The sequence below is a fragment of the Neoarius graeffei genome, chromosome 11 (genome assembly GCF_027579695.1).
Source record: "Neoarius graeffei isolate fNeoGra1 chromosome 11, fNeoGra1.pri, whole genome shotgun sequence".
NCBI lineage: Eukaryota > Metazoa > Chordata > Actinopteri > Siluriformes > Ariidae > Neoarius > Neoarius graeffei.
Window position 1 is genome coordinate 75,511,315 of NC_083579.1, and position 21,888 is coordinate 75,533,202.

Genomic DNA, 21,888 nt, shown 5'->3' on the forward strand with positions numbered 1-21,888 from the left:
CATAGATGTGAATGTGAGTGTGAATGTCTTTCTGTCTCTCTGTGTTAGCCTTGCAATATATTGATGACCTGTTCAGGGTATACCCTACCTAGGGTATATCCTGCCTCTCACCAGGTGTCAGCTGGGATTGACTCTATGATTGACTCCAGCCCACCCGCAATCCACAGTGAGATTATCTGTGGTGTACATAATGAATGCATGCATGAATGAATAAATAAATTAGTACAATTCTATAAAATTGTACATGCATAGTATTTTCCATATTTACTGTCTCGAAAAAATATTTTTATAATCACCTGTACAAATAGGTTAAGTATCTTTGTTTGTGACTGACTGAGTTCACAGAATCACTGCTAGATGGCAGCGGTGGCTTGATTTCCCTCCTGCAAAAGGCATTTTCTCCAACAATGGCCAGCACACAATACTGTAATGTTAATTATTCTAATTTTTGTGATCTTATATTAAATTGCATATCTGGACCATTATTTCATCCAGAAAATTTCCAGCAATCAACCCACAGGCTTGATTTTTTTTGGGGTGGTTGGAGAGACACGGGCAGCTCAGTGGTTAAGGCTTTGGGCAACTGATCAGAAAGCTAGAAGTTTAAGCCCTGGTACTGCCAAGCTCAGATATGCAAAAAGAATGTCACTCTACTGCACTTATATGTGTGACAAAAAACAAACAAACAACCTCCCCCCCAAAAAAAACCCAACAACCCATTATCTTCTTCTATGACTCTTAGGTTTTTAACCTATGAATTAGACCTGTGGAACTCTGACCACAGATTTAATAGCATTATACTTACTTTTACTTATCCTCTTCGCTCCCACTGGAGCACAAGGTCTCCACAAGATCCCTCCATCCGGCACGGTCTTTTGCCTTGGTCTCAGCCTTACTCCAGGTGATCCCAATTTGCTTAAGTTCTGCTTCAACTGTCCGACATGGAAACACTGGACACTGGTCCAGTTTCCACCATGAGTGTCTCAGGAGGATAAACAGAATATTTTGGCCTAACAAGATCTCCAACAAAGACCTCCTCCAGCTCAGCCCGACCACATGCAAGATGACTTCGATGGCTAGGACATGTGCTGAGGATGCCACAGAGAAGTATTGCGAGGGTTGCACTGTGATGGACCCCACAAGGTAAGAGAGCAAGGGGCAGGTCAAGGAACACCTGGTGAAGGACAGTTGAAGCAGTTGAATAGCATTCTAACAGGATTAAAATTCCTAGTATGAGATGCTCATAAAACAATGATGCTCCTTCCAACATTTGTGTGTTGATTTGGATGTGTGTTGGGGTAATTGTCCTTTTGAAAACTGATTCAGCCAGGTTGTAACCTACTAACAGAATCAACCAGGTTTTTGGCTATCCTGGTAATGTTCATGATGCCATCAATTTGAATAAGAACCCCTGGACTACCAAACACAAATTCATCAGTGAGCCACCAGTATATTTCACAGTGGTTATCGTGGCTTGTATCCAGTCATCCAGTATCCACATTTTTTCATGCCAGTGCTTTTCATGGGCAAAAATCTTTGCTGGTATTTGACCAGAACACTTGATTCCAATTAGACTTGAAGTTTGGATGCTGCATTTTGTGAGTCACTTTCCAGAAGAGCTTCTTTCATGCAACTGTTACAAAGAGTTTGCTGCCTCATAGCCACACAATATGGCCAAAAGTACATGCGTACCTGACCATTCAGGTTGAACATCCCATTATAGATTATTAATGCTATAACATACAAAGGCAGGGTGGCACGGTGGTGTAGTGGTTAGCGCTGTTGCCTCACAGCAAGAAGGTCTGGGTTCGAGCCCCGTGGCCGGCGAGGGCCTTTCCGTGCGGAGTTTGCATGTTCTCCCCATGTCCGCATGGGTTTCTTCTGGGTGCTCCAGTTTCCCCCACAGTCCAAAGACATGCAGGTTAGGTTAACTGGTGACTCTAAATTGACCATAGGTGTGAATGGTTGTCTGTGTCTATGTGTCGGCCCTGTGATGACCTGGTGACTTGTCCAGGGTGTACCCTGCCTTTCACCCATAGTCAGCTGGGATAGGCTCCAGCTTGCCTGCGACCCTGTAGAACAGGATAAAGTGTCTAGAGATAATGAGATGAGATACAAAGGCATCCTGGACAAGTTTGTGCTTCAGACTTTGTGGTAAGAATTTGGGGAAGGTCCACATATGGGTGTGATAGTCAGGTGTGCACATTCTTTTGACCATATAGTGTAGTAGATTTTGAAACTCAACAACCCCAAGAATCAACTGATCTGGGGGTGGGTTTCCCAAAAGCATTGCAGCACAAAGATCATCGTTAAATGGTAGAGCGAGCATCACAATGAACACTCTTTCTCCTGGTTAAGATGCTCTTAGTGTTGAGGCTTTTGAGAAACCCACCCCTGTGCCACTTTTTGCGATGTGTTCATGTCATTTTTAAAATTTATCATATAAATATTGAATAAGCATTGTTAGAAAAATAAAAACAAAGGACTACAGTATATTGTGTGTCTGTGCTGTAGATTTGTAATTTGCCCATCTAACTTTGTGGATGCTTTCATGGTTTGTTTTATTAGCATAAGTCTTTGCTGCTAATAGAGATGTTTACGGGCTGTCTGTGCTGTTGTGTTAAATCAGCATGTTGGTTCACATTTGTTTTATGTTCCTTTGTGCCCCCCTTTCTGATAAAGCCTTATGGGATTTGTTATCCCTGCCAGTGTTTCCTTTATTGATCCAGTTCTGTGGCTAAACACCAAGACTGTGTTTGTGCTCCAAGTTTGAGTTGCCAATAAAAGAGAAGGGCTTTAATGATGTGTTCTGGCCATGCTACTTCCTCACTCACGCCATTATATTTACAAATTGAGACGATATTTTAAATTCCCATTTCCAGAGAGACGAGTGCCTGTATTTGTCATGTGTTTATATATTGGATTTTTCTGTGTACTTTTGTTTTTATGATTCTGTTTGCTTTTGCTTTGGTTTTGGTCTCATCTCCACCTCATGTTCTATCAATGGTCCGTTCTCTTGTTCTTTGTTAGATCTTAATTAGTTTGTCTATTTATCTCCTGCTGTTTCTGATGTAGTATTACAAAAACTCATGCCATGCATTTTGGTATCAAGTACTTTCAAGCCTTGTTTTCTTGTTTTCCAAGTTGTTCTGGGTTTCACTTATGGATGTTTTGTCTTTAGCTCCATGATTTCACCCTTGCTATGGATTACAACAATGTGCTCTGGATATCCTCTAATGAAAGCTACATGGAGTTCACGCACTTGTGTTCTGGCTCAAGTCAGAGGTGATTAATTCGTAAAATTAATTTATTGTATATTATAAAATGCATATAAAGTGCATAGAGTGTGAAATGTGCCAGGGAATTTTAGCAATTACATTTTATAATACTTGAAGCTGAGGAGTACAGGCCTGGATTTGTACCATTTTGCCACCAAAGACCTTCATAACTTCTACTGTAGTGGAAATGCACCTAAAGTAAGCGTATCAGACGCTCGCTGGCTGTGCTGTGAAAATTGTCCATGCAGACGCTCATCTAAGTTTCCAAACCTGTCATTGCTTAACTCTTGAATACGTTCTATCATAAATAAATTAAAAAGCTTATAATCTCTGCTTTCCAAAGAAATTTATCTGGCTAAGATCTGTTCAGTACACAGCAAAATTGGAAGTGTTGTTTTGAGTTAATTTTACTGGAGTTAATTATTCCGGAGTTAACCGGAGTCACTGGGTGTTGATTGTGGTGTTAGTTTAACACTGGAAGTGCTCAAAAAGCTCTATGGATGGTGTTGTTTCTAAGAGTTAACTGCTTAACACATTGTGAGAGTGACTTTCCACATCCGGTTTCATTGGGCTTCATCCGTTTGGACAGCGGACATCTTGCATTCTTTCCCAGCCACGAAAATATCATGTCTTAAAAAGGTAAGAATATATAATTGTGAGGTTGATTATATTTCCAAGAACATTTTAAATAGGTGGGCTAGCTAAGAGGGTAGAGGTTTAAGCTGTTTAAACTAGGCATACAGCAAACTTTGTGTTTGAGCTATAGGCTACTCATTAGCGTTTATGGTTGATTATCAACCATAAACACTAATGAGTAGAATCTGTAGCATACATAGCGTATATATACTACATCATGTACAGGCATCCTAATATTCCCACTATTTTCTTTTATGCCAAATGAAATGCGTTTTGAGCATGTATAGCTAGTCTATGCTATTAGACTATGGTTTTGAATAAAGGCGGGAATGGGGAGTGGGTAGCTGCTAGCTAGGGTTCTAGAATCTATCGTGGTCTATTTGAAAATGCAACGGTTGCCACCATCTTTTCTTTCTGCAGGCTTTCATGAGCCAATATTGCTCACATAGCATGTAGTAATTATACTATAAGTAGAAGTAATGTGTGTGGTCTAGCAGACTACTACCACCGCAAATTCTTCTGAAAAGGTAAGAATCGTTTACTAGAGAGAGCCTTTTAGCGAATGGTCTGTCCTTTCCCTTTATCAGTGTTCATGAGCCTTGCTAATGGGAACTCCATCAGAGCTAGCAGTCAGGATTATCAAAGCATATTCCAGCCTTCAATGTCTGTACTTGTTTCTTTCGTTGGGCAGAAACAGCAGTATTAGAAGAAATAAGGTGCTTTAATATAAGTTGTTTGACCTGGAGATGTCAACAACGTTTATGCTTTACTGTGGTCAAATTCAGCCTTGTCCTTGCATTAGAGCAATGCCTCTACATCAATGTAGCATACTAAGCAGGCCTAGACATTAAGCATTTACCACTGGTGGCCCATTGGGCCAGTGGAATTGAAAAGTTACTGGCCCGAATGCGCACGGTACCCAAACCACGGCTGCCACAGGCAGCCGCTGCAAGCACCACAGGTGCTTGCACAAAGAGGGGGGTCCGGGGGCCTTCCCCCGGAAAATTCATCAAATCAAATCTGCATGTCTTTGGACTGTGGGGGAAACCCGGAGCAAACCCACACAGACAACATGCAAACTCAACACAGAAAGGCCCTCGCCGGCCACGGGGCTCGAACCCAGGACCTTCTTGCTGTGAGGCGACAGCGCATTCTGGTCCATTTTAAGGTGAAATTAATGAAAATAAGATTATTCATATTTTGCTAACATTAGTAAATCTTTGTTTGTTCACATTGATATTTTATTGTTTGCATTTCTTGTTCTATCAATTTCTTAGTTACATTTAAAATTTTCCTTTGTTCTTGTTCTCTGTTCGTTTAACACATGCTGTTGATTACTGTTTTACATTAACAATTGTTTGTATAAGTTTTAGAATAAGCTAAGTTTTGCCTCATCATGCAACTGACTTGTTTATAGAATAAGCTTTGCCTGTAACCCACCCTGTGTGATGGAGACATATTTTCCTTTTTTGTCATGGTTTCAACTTTGGCTCATATATTCTCAACATTGTAGATATTGAATTCTCACCACTATAGATATTCTAATAGAAATAGAAGTACAATGAACTTTTTAAATACACCTTTATATAATAGCCACAAGGCACACACAGGCCAGTCCCAAGTCTGGATGAAAGGTGAGGGTGGCATACTAACCCTTATCATGCTGGATTTAAATGGGCATTTTTATTGCCCATGAAGTTTTATTTCTTAATTAATAAAATATAATGAGAATCACTGACAAACCATACATTTCCTGAAAGGGTGGACTTTGGGAAATAATCTAGTGAGATTTTTGCAAAGCCTTACCTGCTCAGGGGTGACCCTAATTACCTGTTAATTACCTAATACCTAATAATAACCCTAATTACCTGTTAATTAGCTTATTAACAGGTATGCTCAGGTGAGCCAAAAAAGGGTGAAATGTTGTATTTTTTTAATAAGACAAGATATAAACACCAAATTTTCAGGATATGTCCTTGGGGGAACTAGTAGTACATTTTTGCAAATTCAGCTCATTTGCATAAACCGTTGCCATGGCAACAGCAGATACCCAAGCAACTGGGGGTATACTGGGTTTAGCATGGTCTGGTTGTACCAGAGAGGGTCAGAATAGTTATTTTTGTTGTAATGAACTAATGTAGACCTAGTTTGGCTATTTTGATAGATTTCATCATCTTTGGATATTTGAAGAATATAATATATGGGATCAGATCTAATTTACCACATTATTTTATCTGTTCTTCTATTTCAGTCATAGCAACCAACATTTATACTTCATTCTTTAATCACTAAAAGTTGATACACGTGTAGCCATATTTCTTAGCAGTGTATCCTGAAATTGATATTAATATACAAAGTCTGAACGATTTTACACCATCTGAAGCTAAAGCGTGTGTGTTGAAATGCTGACGATTTGGCAAGTTGTAAACCGAGCGTGACGTTGCGCGCTCTGATTGGCTGCTGAGTTCAAAATGAAGCCGTTCGTTAACACCTGATAGTTAATTTATGCACGATCGCATTTAAACTGTTGACCTGGCCTTTGGCCAGGTTAGGGAGCATGGAGTTTGAACATATTTCTATTTGAATTTCACCGTTCTGATGGTCTCCTTGCCGCAACTGTCTTCGTCTACAAGATGATATTTTCCCGCCAAAATGACGCTTCCGAACAGCGCCGAAGATGCACGAAGATGACACACTCCTGCGGAGGAGCGGAGCGTGATGAAAACAAAGATGGCGGACCTCGTATCGAAAAGGTGCATTTTACGAACAATTTCTTCACAATTCTGGGTAAAATATGAGTAATAAAATTTGTTAATTTGTATCGAAAACATACTGGCCCGCCCGGGCCACTCTTTGGCCAAATTTAGTGGCCCGAACTGGCCCAAAAGACGTAAAAAACACCGCCAGGCCATCGGGCAAGTGCTAATGTCGAGCCCTGCTAAGGCGGTGACTACATTGTAATAGATGGTTTCTGCTGTTCTCTGAATGTTTCTTTATTATCCGTACAAATATAGGCTACCTGATATGTTAATCCCTTAATGTTGTGTATTAAATGGACTGCATGACCACAGTAGCCGTTCCTGCTTTCCCTCGGAATGTTCGTGTTCGGCCAGAGAAACATTTCAGATACATTGTCAATACATTGAGAGAAATGGACTTGGAGATTTATCAGATTCAGAAGTCGCGTTGATTAGGTGACACTTATAATTCGTTCTGAGAAACGATACGCAGCATTTTAGTTGAAGATTTCCATTGCTCCCCACCTTTGTTACTTACAGCTGCTAAGGGGCCATTTAATGTTACATCCAGCTAATAGGTGAGCTAATATCACATAAGAGTAAATCAAATTGCCTCTCACTGCCTCGGTAACGTCTGGACGCTTACTAAGTGATAGTGAGTTGGTATACTACAACAACGTTGTCCATATCCTGACATAAACAGTCTTAATAAAACTTCTGTTAGCTTATTTGAGCCTCATTTCATAGCTCAGCGTAGACAACTCTACACTTTGTGTCTCCTTTTAGGTAAGGAGAAATGAAAAGCTTAATTGGATTAAAATGTATTGATTCAATGAATGGGTATTTTCTAAAATGTGAAAAGCTGTGTACTGCAAGTGTTTCTTCCCTTCCACTTCAAAATCGTTATCTATTTTGCATTTCTAAATATATTACAGGTGCAGTTTTGGGAGACCATGCTACTGAAAGTAAAGTATCGGAATGTAAAGAAGTATGTCAGTTGGCACTCGGGTATCACCTATGAAGACTTCATCAGTAAAGGTAAGAGCTTGATGATTGATGCCATAAGACATGATACCTGAGTCTGTTATGGCCCTTTTCCACTACCCTTTTTCAGCTCACTTCAGCTCGCTTCAGCTCACTTCAGCCCGACACGGCTCGCGTTTCGACTACCAAAAACCAGCACGACTCAGCTCGCTTCAGCCCTGCTTAGCCCCTAAAACTCGCACCGTTTTGGAGTGGGGCTGAAGCGAGCCAAGCCGTGCCGAGTGAGGCTGGGGGCGTGAGCAGACACTCCCCTGTGCACTGATTGGTGAGGAGGAGTGTCCTCACATGCTCACACATGCCCCGCGAGCGCGCTGGGATCTGTAAACACCGTAAACCCGGAAGGAGAAGAATTACGAATTACGAGAATTTCTGAAGCCTTATGCGCCTCGCCTCATCTATACGCTCTTGCCAGTATCTGTCCACGTTGTCGGTGACAACAAGCCACAGCACCAAGACCAGCAACACTAACGACTCCATGTCCTCCATGTTTATTGTTTACTATCCGGGTCGTGAGACTACCGCTTAAAAGATCACTGATGTCACTGTTTGCGCCGCTTAACGACATCACCTGACGTCCACCCACTTTCGCTAACTCCACCCAATGTGTCCACCCACTTCCAGCCAGCACGGTTCAGCGCGGTTGTAGTCGAAATGCAACTCCAACAGCCCCGCTCAGCCCGACTCAGCACGGCACGGCTCAGCCCGACTCAGCCGCGTTTGTAGTGGAAAAGCGGCATTACTCTCAATAGGTGTTTTTTTTTTTTTCTGTCGGTATTTCATTCCAAAGACATTGTTGTTGCATATTTGGGTGATTTTAGGAAAGGAAAAAAATCATCCCAGTTAATAAAAACGGTGTCTCACGTAGATAACAATACCATTGTATACAAGGATGGCAATGTAGGGTTATTTGAAGCTACATGTATATGGATAGATAAGATCAGTCATTGTTTCTCTTTCCTACAGTCAAAGAGAAGTTTGGCCTTCCTGACGCCACTGAACTTGACGTGTTCGATGATACGGACACAGCAGTTGATGAAGACATTATCACTGAATTATTGGAGTCCAATCCAGATGTATGCTTGACAGTCCGTGAAAAAACTTCAGATGAAGGTATTAGTCTTGTGCTGGTAATGAAGACTACGTAGATAACAGTGTGCAGTGTTTTTGCTCCGTGATGCAGCTGGCATTGAACTGACAACATACAATTTAGCTAAATTTTCAGTACTTCATTGCATAGGAATTGATGTACGGTACACTACTGAGAATTGTTAAGAAATTGGAATGCTACCACAACATCTCATGTCAAAATGGATACTGCCAAATATTAATCAAAGGATCTATTGTACAGTTTTCTCTCCTTTAGACCATTCAACACCTTCTACTTCAGATACTTCATCTTCTCTCATGGACACCCTGCCCCTTTCATCAAGCGACAGCGACCTCAGAGATAAAGGCATTCCTACAGGCCGTAGTAGGTCAAGCATAGAAGGTAGTCCCTCTGCGGTGAAGACGCCTCTGTCAGAGACTGCAAAAGAGGTAACATTTTATGAGTACTGTCATTTGGTGCTTGATAATTTACATGGTATAATGTTGTTTAATAATGATAACTACTTTTGCTTATTCTGTGTAAGCAGATGGTCAAAAATGCCTTGCTTGGGAAATCTGGAGGAGAGGATATTCTTGAGGAGTATAGAGATCTTGCAGTCATGTGACCGTAAAGTACACAACCGCCATCTTGTCGGTCAAAAACACCGCTGAATACTGCTGCACTCGTGTACAGAATGGATCAATTTCAACTGACGGACTACACGGCTCATTTTTCTAATGAACAGATAACTAGATATATGTCTAAAATAAACGATCTACAGATTAGTGACCCTTATGGCTTACTGGACGGAGTTTTCACGACCGTATTTTGAACTGCCAGCGGAATACCCGGACTTGTATAATTACCTCATTAACTTTCCCTCGCTGTTCAGTGGTGAAGCACTGCGTGCCTATAAATCTCTGGACAGTTATCTTTACAGAAATTCAGGATTTGTCAGCGACTCAGATGTGGCATCTTGTAAACAAGAATCCTCATTGGACGGGTAAGTCACTTAAGTATTGAGTATAGCACTGACCAGCCGATTATAGAATAGAATAAGGTAATTCCAGCTGTAATTCCAAATCGTCCGTCTTGTTTACATGGATCTGGCGTTGGAGAGGTAAAGGCTTAGCAGTGGAGGTTTGAGTGGCTGTTTTCTGAGCTTAGTCAACAGGCCGGCTCTGCAGCCTCGCTTTTACTTCCGCTCCCGGCGCCGCCTCCTTCGCTTTGCTTCCGATAACAATCCACGGAGACCCCGCTGGTCTCGCTATCTCGTCCGGAATGTTGTGCATGCGATGGAAATCGCTACAAACCGTCATTTTCTGCTGGAAACCAATGTCCAGTAAGTCCATATGGTTGTAGTGGATATTGAAGTCCGGTACAGACGAACAACACACAAAAATACACACAAAAACCATAAAAAACGTGCACTGGTAGGGAGAGCTTGTAGCCGCAGCCGTTGTAGTAGAATTGTATATAGTAGGGTTTTCCAGAAGAAAAGGTAGAAGTAAAAGCAGAAGTAGAACCAGAAGTAGAAATAGAAGGCGGAATATGGCGTTTGACCGACAAGATGGCGTCTGTCACAATCTGGATCGGCTGTGACCTCACATGCAAGTGCTCCATAGATCAGAAAACTCATTGAAGCACCGCACCAGGAGGCAGCTTGTCAACATATTGGCAAGTCATATGACTGAGAGACATGGGTAAGACCTAGCAAAATGAACTTTCTGAAGGGCATAGATTTGTGCAACAATATTATCCCACCCATCAGTACTAAGTAAATTTCTTGTCTTTTCACTATAGACATATTCCCACCCGCCAGCAGAGGGAGAAATACGGGCTAGGAATCGTTACACTTTTTCCTGCACTGAAGGATCCATTCTCATCTAAAGGCGATGTAAGTTTTGCAGTGATGGTGAGAAAAAAATGGTTTTCATTGGAAGGTAGCTAATACAACTGATAGGATGATTATTGCTGATTTTTATTAATAGCAACTGAAGCAAGACACTCATTTGAAACTGGAGTATGCTATGAACTTCTATTTGAAAATGCAGAAGAATCATAGAGATAATGGCCTGCTTTTATATAAGTGATTATACTTTTGTTTCCTTTTGCCGTGCCTGATGCAAGACTATTTCAATGTTCTTTCATTTGTTGCAGGAGCATTTTTATGATGCTGAGAAAGGCACCGGATATTTGGCGTGGCGTCTGAAGACAATGAACAGGGCTACAGGGAGGAGGCCAGCAAAGGAGCCGTCACTGCCTAAAGACCAAGGGCCAAAACGGAGAAGGAAGGCAACAACACTGCCCGAGCAGCTTGATGGTGATGACTGCAGAGAGGCCATTTCATTTCTTATTCACACCCCTGAAGAAGCAAGTGTGCTGGAGAAAATGAAGATGACGTTTCAATATCGACAGGACTTGGTGCATGACCCAGAAAGAAGCGCTGATGTCTTCAAAACTTTCCCACGCTTTCTGGATGTCAAAGGACTTGTGAGTAGAACATTTCTTTCATTTTAATTTGTGATATTTCATACTTCAGCCTTAGCGTTATTGAATGTATCCTGTTTGTGTGGTTTTGAGAATTTTGTTCAATCACATAGTGTGAAAGCAGATGCAGCATAAGCAATACCAAACCTTGGCTCATTATGTTATCATTTGTGTGATTAACAGGTAAATCTAGACTTCACCCTGCTGTTTGGTATTGAAACAAGTTCCAAGTTGCTTAACAAGTGGGACACAACATTCAAGTTAAAGATCATCAAAGAAGCCACCCAGCTGACTCAATCAACTGATCTGGGCCGTCTGTTAAAAGCGGCTGAGAGACACCCAGAGAATGATTGTAAGCTTGCACGTAGTGTTTGTACAGTATAAGTTATACTTGTTTAATGTTTTCTGTTCATATGTTAATCACAGACTTTTTTTCTCTGATAGACTGGGACAGTGACATGGCTACTCTGCTGCTGCTACTTCATCTTTTGCCTCCCACAGCTGGACGCAAAAAGAGGACCAAGATCAGCCCAAGTGATGCAGCTGATAAAATGGTGCTCTTCCACAAGGTAAATTCCTTGTAAAATGTACCAGACATACTCGTGTTTGTGAGGAATGACCTAGTAGGGAACATGATCTCAAACCAATAGTCATGTCAGAACCAGATAAGTCACTCGAGATGGTCTTGTTTTGTTTTTTATTATGTGTTTTGCAGTCATGCAGCAGCATAGATGAACATCTACAAGAGAAAGAAGGAAAGCAGCCAGTCATCCTTGCAGTTGGCTGTGCCCGCAACAAGATCGACACCTACTACATCGCTGTTGACAAACAGCTCATTCCATGCCATGCCAGCAGCTCCCTGAGTGCTTTTGATGAACTTTTCAAATGCCACTATGTCTTCAACCTGTCGTATGCTGAGTCTCTGGTCCATCTGTACACCTTTGTACAGACCACTGTATTCAACATCGATGTAACCTCCACAGAAGAGTCACCACGTGTCCGTGAGTTGCGTGCCAAGATTTTAAATGACAATGTATAAGTGTTTTATCTGTCAAGCCTTACATACCACCAGTCAGGCTTTAATAAGCCACTTGCGGATAGGACACAGTTTTTACCCAAGCACCAAGTTCAAATTGTTTTGTTCCCAGGATGCCTGTCGGCGTCAGTTCAGTACATATGCAGGTTTGAAGAAACATTTAAATACTGGCCATTGTAATGTTTTATGTCACGGTGATGAGGCAGCAACAGAAGAGTTGTTTGAACCTGATTCTGTCATTTCACAAGATCCTATTGGAGGAAACATTGTCATGCAAAGTGTTGGGCGTTCTGAAAACAGTGGATGTGATCAGTGTATCAGTGACAACACGAAAGACATTTGTGCTGCAATTATTTCTAGACTCAATGGTAGTGGTGTGGCCAATAGTGTAGTATCAACAGTTGCTAGTCATTTAGAAGATTTTGCAGAAGGACTTCATTCTGAGTTTAAGCATAAAGTATTGTCTGCTATACCAGTTGACAATCCTATCAGACCTAAATTGGAAGAATGTCTTGAAACTTTTGAAAACCCCGTTGAGAACTTCAATACTGAAACTAAAAGAAAGAAGTATTTAAGTGAAAAATGGGGAATCATGGACCCTGTGGAAAAAGTGTTAGGATTTCGTTATGATTCAAGACTCAATAAAGGTACGGGTACTTTTGATCAAGTATCAGTAAAAGACACTTTTGTGTATGTTCCAATTTTGGAAACAATCAAATTTATCTGTCGCAATTCTTATATTTGTGGACTGCTTAACACACCCTCTGTATCAAATGAAAACCGATATGAAGACTTTTGTGATGGAAGTTACTTTAGATCACATCCATTGTTTTCAGAACACCAGACATCTTTGCAAATTCAGTTATATTACGATGACTTTGAGACTGCTAACCCACTTGGTTCCAAACATGGTCATCACAAAGTTGGGGCACTGTATTATGTTCTGAGAAATCTGCCCCCAAAGTTAAATTCTGCACTAATGAATATCCATTTAGTTGCATTGTTTCATGCAGAAGATGTGAAAAAATACGGCTTTGATCCTATTTTACAGCCTCTAATTGATGACATTAAAGTATTGGAGAGTCGTGGAATTAATTTGCCCTATTCATCAGTGAATGTCCACGGCACAATTTGTCAAATAACAGGGGATAATTTAGGAATGCATGGGATTCTAGGTTTAATTGAGTCTTTCAGTGGCTGGTATTTCTGTCGCTTATGTTTGATTGAAAAAAGTGATGCTCAGAATGTGTTCAGTGAGGATGACCCAAAGATAATATTACGAGGGAAAGAAATCTTTGAAACTCATTGCAGCGAGTTACAATCTAATCCACGAAAGCTGCATGTGTTTGGTTTAAAGAGGAATTCAACTTTAAACAGCTTACAGTTTTTTCACGTTTGCCAGAATTTTTCTTTGGATATAATGCATGACATTCTTGAAGGGGTCGGTCAGTATGAGATAAAGTTGCTGTTAGAGTATCTATCTGGAAACTTTTTGTCAAAACCTGGTGTTTTGTCCCGAATCTATGCTTTTGATTATGGATACTTGGAGCGGAAATATCGTCCAACAAGGGTCAACTTGGATAGTGGTAACAACACTGTAGGACTGAACTCCATTCAGACTCTTTGTCTGATTAGAAATATTCCTTTGATTTTTGGTGACATTGTACCGGAAGGAGATCAGAATTGGACTTTGCTGTTGCTTTTACTACAAATCATCAACATCATATTCTCTCCATCTGTAACAATAGGCATGACCGTATATTTAAAACATTTAATAATTGAACACCATGTCTTGTTCAAACAGCTTTATCCAAATAGAAACATGATCCCAAAAGACCACTATATGTTACATTACCCGAGTTGTATCAGAAAAATTGGACCCTTAATTCATATGTGGAGTATGAGATTCGAGGCAAAACACCGGGTGTTTAAAAACACTCTGAAAAACTTCAAGAACATCACAGTGTCACTTGCCAAAAAACATCAGATGTTGATAGCTTACAATCGGGAGATGTCTCCTTTAAACCATATAGAGTATGGGCCCCTGAAAACATTTGATCCAGATACTGAGCATGAACATTTAGCCCAAGTTGTGTCTTTAGTGCAAGGTGGAGATGCTTTCTCTGCTAACTGGGTTAAGATCAGTGGGATAGAGTATAGAGTAGGATTGGTCGTTTGTAGTGGCACTGACCATGAGATTCCTGTGCTTTGCCGGATAAAAATGATACTTCATGTAAATAGTGTTATTCATTTCATTGTCAATAAGCTTGAGGTTGAATACTTTTGTGAACATTTCCATGCGTACAAAGTGTGTGAATCAGATGAAAAAGTTATCATTAGCAGACTGTGTCAAAACATATAGGCCCTTTGACCTGCAGAGTGCTTATAGTACTGAGGATGGTGGTCTTTACATTGTGCCGTTATTTTATTTGTAATTGTTTTGTGGTGCTTGGTGTAATAAAAATGATAAATGCATTATTTGGTCATGTCTTTTTCTCCTGAGTTGTGTAAGATGACCCAAGTGACACTTCCAGAACATTTGATGTAGTTGGGTATGTTCCATGCATTTAAATGTAAGGCTGCACACAGTCCAGATTTTAGAAAACAGCAGAATTTATTGTAAATAATAACACAAATGAGTGTTACATAGTAACACCTACAGTGAGTAAAGGTAACCCAATCCAGTGTGGAATTGAACACTCAAATGTGTTAAAATATGACACTATAGGTGTTAAGCTGTTACACTTCAAGTGAAAAAAGTTAACACTAATTGGTGAGGAAAAGACACTAGAATAGAGTCAAAGGTAACACCGTAAGTGTTACAGAATTAACACTGAAATAGTGTTAAACTATTAACACTATTGAAAGTGTTAAATTAACTCTGAACCAGTGAGAATTACAGTGGTGCTTGAAAGTTTGTGAACCCTTGAGAATTTTCTATATTTCTGCATAAATATGATCTAAAACATCATCAGATTTTCACACGAGTCCAAAAAGTAGATGAAGATAACCCAGTTAAACAAATGAGACAAAAATATTATACTTGGTCATTTATTTATTGAGGAAAATGATCCAATATTACATATCTGTGAGTGGCAAAAGTATGTGAACCTTTGCTTTCAGTATCTGGTGTGACCCCTTGCGCAGCAATAACTGCAACTAAATATTTCCGGTAACTGTTGATCAGTCCTGCACACCGGCTTGGAGGAATTTTAGCCCATTCCTCCATACAGAACAGCTTCAACTCTGGGATGTTGGTGGGTTTCCTTGCATGAACTGCTCGCTTCAGGTCCTTCCACAACATTTTGATTGGATTAAGGTCAGGACTTTGACTTGGCCATTCCAAAACATTAACTTTATTCTTCTTTAACCATTCTTTGGTAGAACAACTTGTGTGCTTAGGGTCTTGCTGCATGACCCACCTTCTCTTGAGATTCAGTTCATGGACAGATGTCCTGACATTTTCCTTTAGAATTCACTGGTATAATTCAGAATTCATTGTTCCATCAATGATGGCAAGCCGTCCTGGCCCAGATGCAGCAAAACAGGCCCAAACCATGATACTACCACCACCATGTTTCACAGATGGGATAAGGTTCTTATTCTGGAATGCAGTGTTTTCCTTTCTTGAAACATAACGCTTCTCATTTAAACCAAAAAGTTCTATTTTGGTCTCATCCGTCCACAAAACATTTTTCCAATAGCCTTCTGGCTTGTCCACGTGGTCTTTAGCAAACTGTAGATGAGCAGCAATGTTCTTTTTGGAGAGCAGTGGCTTTCTCCTTGCAACCCTGCCATGCACACCATTGTTGTTCAGTGATCTCCTGATGGTGGACTCATGAACATTAATATTAGCCAATGTGAGAGAGGCCTTCAGTTGCTTAGAAGTTACCCTGGGGTCCTTTGTGACCTCACCGACTATTACACACCTTGCTCTTGGAGTGATCTTTGTTGGTCGACCACTCCTGAGGAGGGTAACAATGGTCTTGAATTTCCTCCATTTGTACACAATCTGTCTGACTGTGGATTGGTGGAGTCCAAATTCTTTAGAGATAGTTTTGTAACCTTTTCCAGCCTGATAAGCATCAACAACGCTTTTTCTGAGGTCCTCAGAAATCTCCTTTGTTCATGCCATGATACACTTCCACAAACATGTGTTGTGAAGATCAGACTTTGATAGATCCCTGTTCTTTAAATAAAACAGGGTGCCCACTCACACCTGATTGTCATCCCATTGATTGAAAACACCTGACTCTAATTCCACCTTCAAATTAACTGCTAATCCTAGAGGTTCACATAGCCACTCACAGATATGTAATATTGGATCATTTTCCTCAATAAATAAATGACCAAGTATAATATTTTTGTCTCATTTGTTTACCTGGGTTCTCTTTATCTACTTTTAGGACTTGTGTGAAAATCTGATGATGTTTTAGGTCATATTTATGCAGAAATATAGAAAATTCTAAAGGGTTCACAAACTTTCAAGCACCACTGTATATAAACTCTGGGAAAGTGTTGAATTTAACTCTACGGGAGTTGATTTAACACTGGCCAATTTGCAGTGTACTTTGGGAGTAATGGCAAGTTGATTTTGGTACAACAGAGTAAAAGCTCTGCTTGTGTGACATCAGGAAACTGCTGGTGCTTTTCTTTTTGAGTCATGGGAAAGCGGTCAGGCTCTCTCTCTCTCTCTCTTCTGATTGGTTTCTGACTGGATTACTCATGAATATCAATCAGATAACTTTTATAAGGATGTTCTCTTGCTCTCACTGTTTCTGATGAAGGATTCAGCAAAATTTTCCATCTGCTAGTTTTGATGTTATGACTCATGGGAGACTTTGAAGTGAGTTTTCATAGCTTTACCTACTTATTTTTTCAAATCAAAATGATTCATGTCAATAAATACCTATTTTAGAATATAACTGGAGTTGTTATGATAAAAATATTGAGATTTTAGTGGTCGGAATGAGATTTAAAAAAAACAGAAGTCAGAAACGCGAGTGCAATTTCAGTTCAGTTAAAGTGAATTGTTTATTGGATGTGGCTCACACAGTTTTTTCGAAGTTCACCTTGAAAGCTGTGAATAGTATCATTTATATTCTTTAATATAAACATTAGTAGGCCCTATTTTTGAGAAATACAAAGGCCTTCAGAGCACAAAGAGGGTATTAGAAATAATCTTTTATTACTTTTTTGTTGAGATTTAACAGTTTTACCTAATTAGCATAATTAATACTAATTAAATACTAATTTGCATGTTTGGTTTTGACTAATTTTTCAAATTTTGTATTCAGTCTACAACCATCTATGTGCCTGCCAATTTCCATGTAAATATCTTGAAAAATATAAAAGTTATGAAGAAAAAAACATTTGATCTCATTGGTTAATGAGACCCATTTTGGACCATGTGATCATCATACAGAATATTATGGCAGTTTTCGAAAAATTTAGCTTCTTTTTTTTTCAATCTTTGATTTGTAATAGCTCAAGAACGGATGAACATATTTTAATTCTGTAAAAAAATACATTGTTCTGCATTCAATTCTGGATTCAGTGAAAGCAGTTCCAAGCAATTTGGATTAAATTTTAATTTTCACCTGATATGCCTACCTAATGCACAGATTCCTAAATACACACAGAACCAAAGCAACCCCTATTTCATCCACAATCTGGCAGATTTGTTTTCTAAACCCTTCCATCTAAGCCCACCCCTGTTGATGTTCCGTAATGATCATTTGTAGTAAATACAGTACCTCTCCATGAGTGCCAGCAGTTACTGCTCTTCCCGAGGTTTATTGGTGGATGCGCTCATATTTTAAGGTCAAGATACACAAAGAGTGTAGGCAGCTGCTTAGCGTAGCTTCATCAATCTCCACTGCACTGGAGTCTCTCTAGTGACGTGAAGATAAATTATATGTTGAGTTTTATGCTGCTTCTGAAAGAGAATCAGATCAGTAGGCAAAAGTCAGAACCCATGCAACATGGGACAGCATTTAGAGAGGATTTACTCAGTGTATGTAAACATACAAGAACACAATTAGGTGTCTAATGTGACTGAGCAATGGCTGCCTTGCTGTTTGCGGATGATTGTGGGTAAGTTCAAGTAGCAGCCAGAAGGAACCACAAGCTGTATGCCTCAGATAGCAGATACTTCTGAGTCAAATATAGCAATGGAAACTGGTTTTGGGACACAAGTGGCCCAAGTGTCCACATTTAAGGTTTTAATGATGCCTGGAATCTGGGCCATATGCAACCAATCATGTCTAATGTTCATACTCCATTTCAGTTTTGGGTTAAATGTGTCCCAACTGTATTTTTCTGTCAGCTGAGCTGTGGCAATGTTCTGGCAACTGGATTTGGATCTTCATCAGCAACATTCTACAACAATATGTAAGCTACATGAAAACTAATTGGGTCATTTGTGAAATGGGACTGTACGCTTGAACCTCTTTGTGTTTCTCCTCTTTGTCCCGCTGAGCTCTGTCCTGATCCAGCATTCTCTATCAAAGAACACAATTTCTTTATAATTACAGCTTTTGCATTTATGCAAAGCCTGCATATGATCACACCGTAAGGCTGTGAGCTTTTGTTAGAGGCTTGGAATCACAAATTGGGGTCATGATGCATAAAAGATGAAGATTAGAGCATGCAGTGCTGGTCTCAGCAATGGACCATACTCTGACAGAAGGCCAAGATGAGAGAAGAGAGACTCCATTAGCCTTAATCAAACACAACAAGGTGCATTGCAAATTCTGGAGAACATATACGTATATGATTAATTATTTTTTTAAACATATTAATTATGCTTGCATATACATGTTGCTCATCTATTAGAGCTCTCTTGTCTATCTCAGACTTTTAAGTAGTCTGTTGAAGACATTGAATAACAGCAGTTGATGTGACAGAACTCCTGATAAAGCATTTGTTATAAACTATATATATATTTGATGATGGTGGTAGTGGAAAGCGCTGTCTAACATGGTATGAAAGCTCCCATTTTTGTTCAAATGGGTTGAAATATGTGGATTTATGTCAACATTGGTAACTGTGAAGGTCATAGGATATGATTGACATTTTCATACTTGGACTAAATGTGAGTGTTTAAGGGGCTCATTGTGTCAAAGCATTAACAATAGATCTGACAAGAGCTGAAACATGACAGTACTGGAAAAAATAAGGCATGTACTTGGATGCCTGGTTAATGTAAATGTGAGTAAATGTTTACAGGGGCGCCGCTAGAAATCTTGGGCCCTATGAAAGATTACAATTTAGGGCCCCCCCCGGTAAAATTTTCAAGCTCAAGCAACTGAATTTGAAGTCTGTTTTTGGCTGGCACTTCTACTTTACTACGCGTGTGATCAGCTACCTAGCAAGTTTAGGTGATACAATTATTGGGTATATGAAATTTTAAATGCAGAACTGTCAGAATTAGACTGAATAGACTGTTGCCTTAAAATGAACATTCCATGATATATATGGAAGATATATATATATATATATATATATATATATATATATATATATATATATATATACAGTGGGGCAAAAAAGTATTTAGTCAGCCACCAATTGTGCAAGTTCTCCCACTTAAAAAGATGAGAGAGGCCTGTAATTTTCATCATAAGTACACTTCAACTATGAGAGACAGAATGGGGGGAAAGAATCCAGGAAATCACATTGTAGGATTTTTAATGAATTAATTGGTAAATTCCTCAGTAAAATAAGTATTTGGTCACCTACAAACAAGCAAGATTTCTGGCTCTCACAGACCTGTAGCTTCTTCTTTAAGAGGCTCCTCTGTCCTCCACTCGTTACCTGTATTAATGGCACCTGTTTGAACTCGTTATCAGTATAAAAGACACCTGTCCACAACCTCAAACAGTCACACTCCAAACTCCACTATGGCCAAGACCAAAGAGCTGTCAAAGGACACCAGAAACAAAACTGTAGACCTGCACCAGGCTGGGAAGACTGAATCTGCAATAGGTAAGCAGCTTGGGGTGAAGAAATCAACTGTGGGAGCAATTATTAGAAAATGGAAAACATACAAGACCACTGATAATCTCCCTCGATCTGGGGCTCCACGCAAGATCTCACCCCGTGGGGTCAAAATGATCACAAGAACGGTGAGCAAAAATCCCAGAACCACACGGGGGGACCTAGTGAATGACCTGCAGAGAGCTGGGACCAAAGTAACAAAGGCTACCATCAGTAACACACTACGCCACCAGGGACTCAAATCCTGCAGTGCCAGACGTGTCCCCCTGCTTAAGCCAGTACATGTCCAGGCCCGTCTGAAGTTTGCTAGAGAGCATTTGGATGATCCAGAAGAGGATTGGGAGAATGTCATATGGTCAGATGAAACCAAAATAGAACTTTTTGGTAAAAACTCAACTTGTCGTGTTTGGAGGAGAAAGAATGCTGAGCTGCATCCAAAGAACACCATACCTACTGTGAAGCATGGGGGTGGAAACATCATGCTTTGGGGCTGTTTTTCTGCAAAGGGACCAGGACAACTGATCCGTGTAAAGGAAAGAATGAATGGGGCCATGTATCGTGAGATTTTGAGTGAAAACCTCCTTCCATCAGCAAGGGCATTGAAGATGAAACATGGCTGGGTCTTTCAGCATGACAATGATCCCAAACACACCGCCCGGGCAACGAAGGAGTGGCTTCGTAAGAAGCATTTCAAGGTCCTGGAGTGGCCTAGCCAGTCTCCAGATCTCAACCCCATAGAAAATCTTTGGAGGGAGTTGAAAGTCCTTGTTGCCCAGCGACAGCCCCAAAACATCACTGCTCTAGAGGAGATCTGCATGGAGGAATGGGCCAAAATACCAGCAACAGTGTGTGAAAACCTTGTGAAGACTTACAGAAAATGTTTGACCTCTGTCATTGCCAACAAAGGGTATATAACAAAGTATTGAGATGAACTTTTGTTATTGACCAAATACTTATTTTCCACCATAATTTGCAAATAAATTCTTTAAAAATCAGACAAATGTGATTTTCTGGATTTTTTTTCTCATTCTGTCTCTCATAGTTGAAGTGTACCTATGATGAAAATTACAGGCCTCTCTCATCTTTTTAAGTGGGAGAACTTGCACAATTGGTGACTGACAATACTTTTTTGCCCCACTGTGTATATATATATATATATATATATATATATATATATATATATATATATATATATTTTTCTTTTATGAGCAACTATTATTAGGCCACTCAGTAGCCTATGGAGTTCATTCAATCCAAATGTTTGTGTTGAGAGAAATTGCATGCATCACTGTATCAGTATGGATTTATAACATTCTGTATGCACATTATGGATACTCCAGCAAACATCATCAATAATCAGGATTACAAAATGTATTCCTTTGTTTCCTCCATTTATTGACTTATTGTATGTGATCAAATCTATGCCTTGATGAATAACTACACTAGTTTTTTGATACAATCACATAGTGCACTGCAAGAAATCCACTAAGTGTTTTTGGTTTCTTTTAGGCATCACACATTTATTAGAAAACACAGCAAATGTTCAAATATTCAAGTTAAATACCTAGCAACAGTATC

The 21,888-nt window shown here is 39.9% G+C and overlaps 1 protein-coding gene across 1 annotated transcript; it reads left to right on the forward strand.

Annotated features, from left to right (window-relative positions):
• The first annotated feature begins 7,605 nt into the window (after positions 1–7,605).
• Positions 7,606–12,312, forward strand: LOC132893721 (uncharacterized). Its single transcript, XM_060932834.1, has 9 exons — positions 7,606–7,690; positions 8,660–8,806; positions 9,060–9,199; positions 9,328–9,404; positions 10,409–10,486; positions 10,587–10,680; positions 11,457–11,622; positions 11,781–11,842; positions 11,989–12,312. Exons 1-9 carry the CDS (start codon positions 7,606–7,608, stop codon positions 12,310–12,312), a joined length of 1,173 nt encoding a protein of 390 aa, XP_060788817.1.
• Positions 12,313–21,888: the final 9,576 nt, after the last annotated feature.

Bases quoted from the DNA above. Each gene is read 5' to 3' on its own strand.
- LOC132893721 (XM_060932834.1), top strand. From the start codon at position 7,606: ATGCTACTGAAAGTAAAGTATCGGAATGTAAAGAAGTATGTCAGTTGG. The intron at 8,807-9,059 runs GTATTAGTCTTG...TCTCTCCTTTAG, and splicing joins TGAAAAAACTTCAGATGAAG to ACCATTCAACACCTTCTACT. The intron at 11,623-11,780 runs ATTGTAAGCTTG...CCACAGCTGGAC, and splicing joins TGAGAGACACCCAGAGAATG to GCAAAAAGAGGACCAAGATC.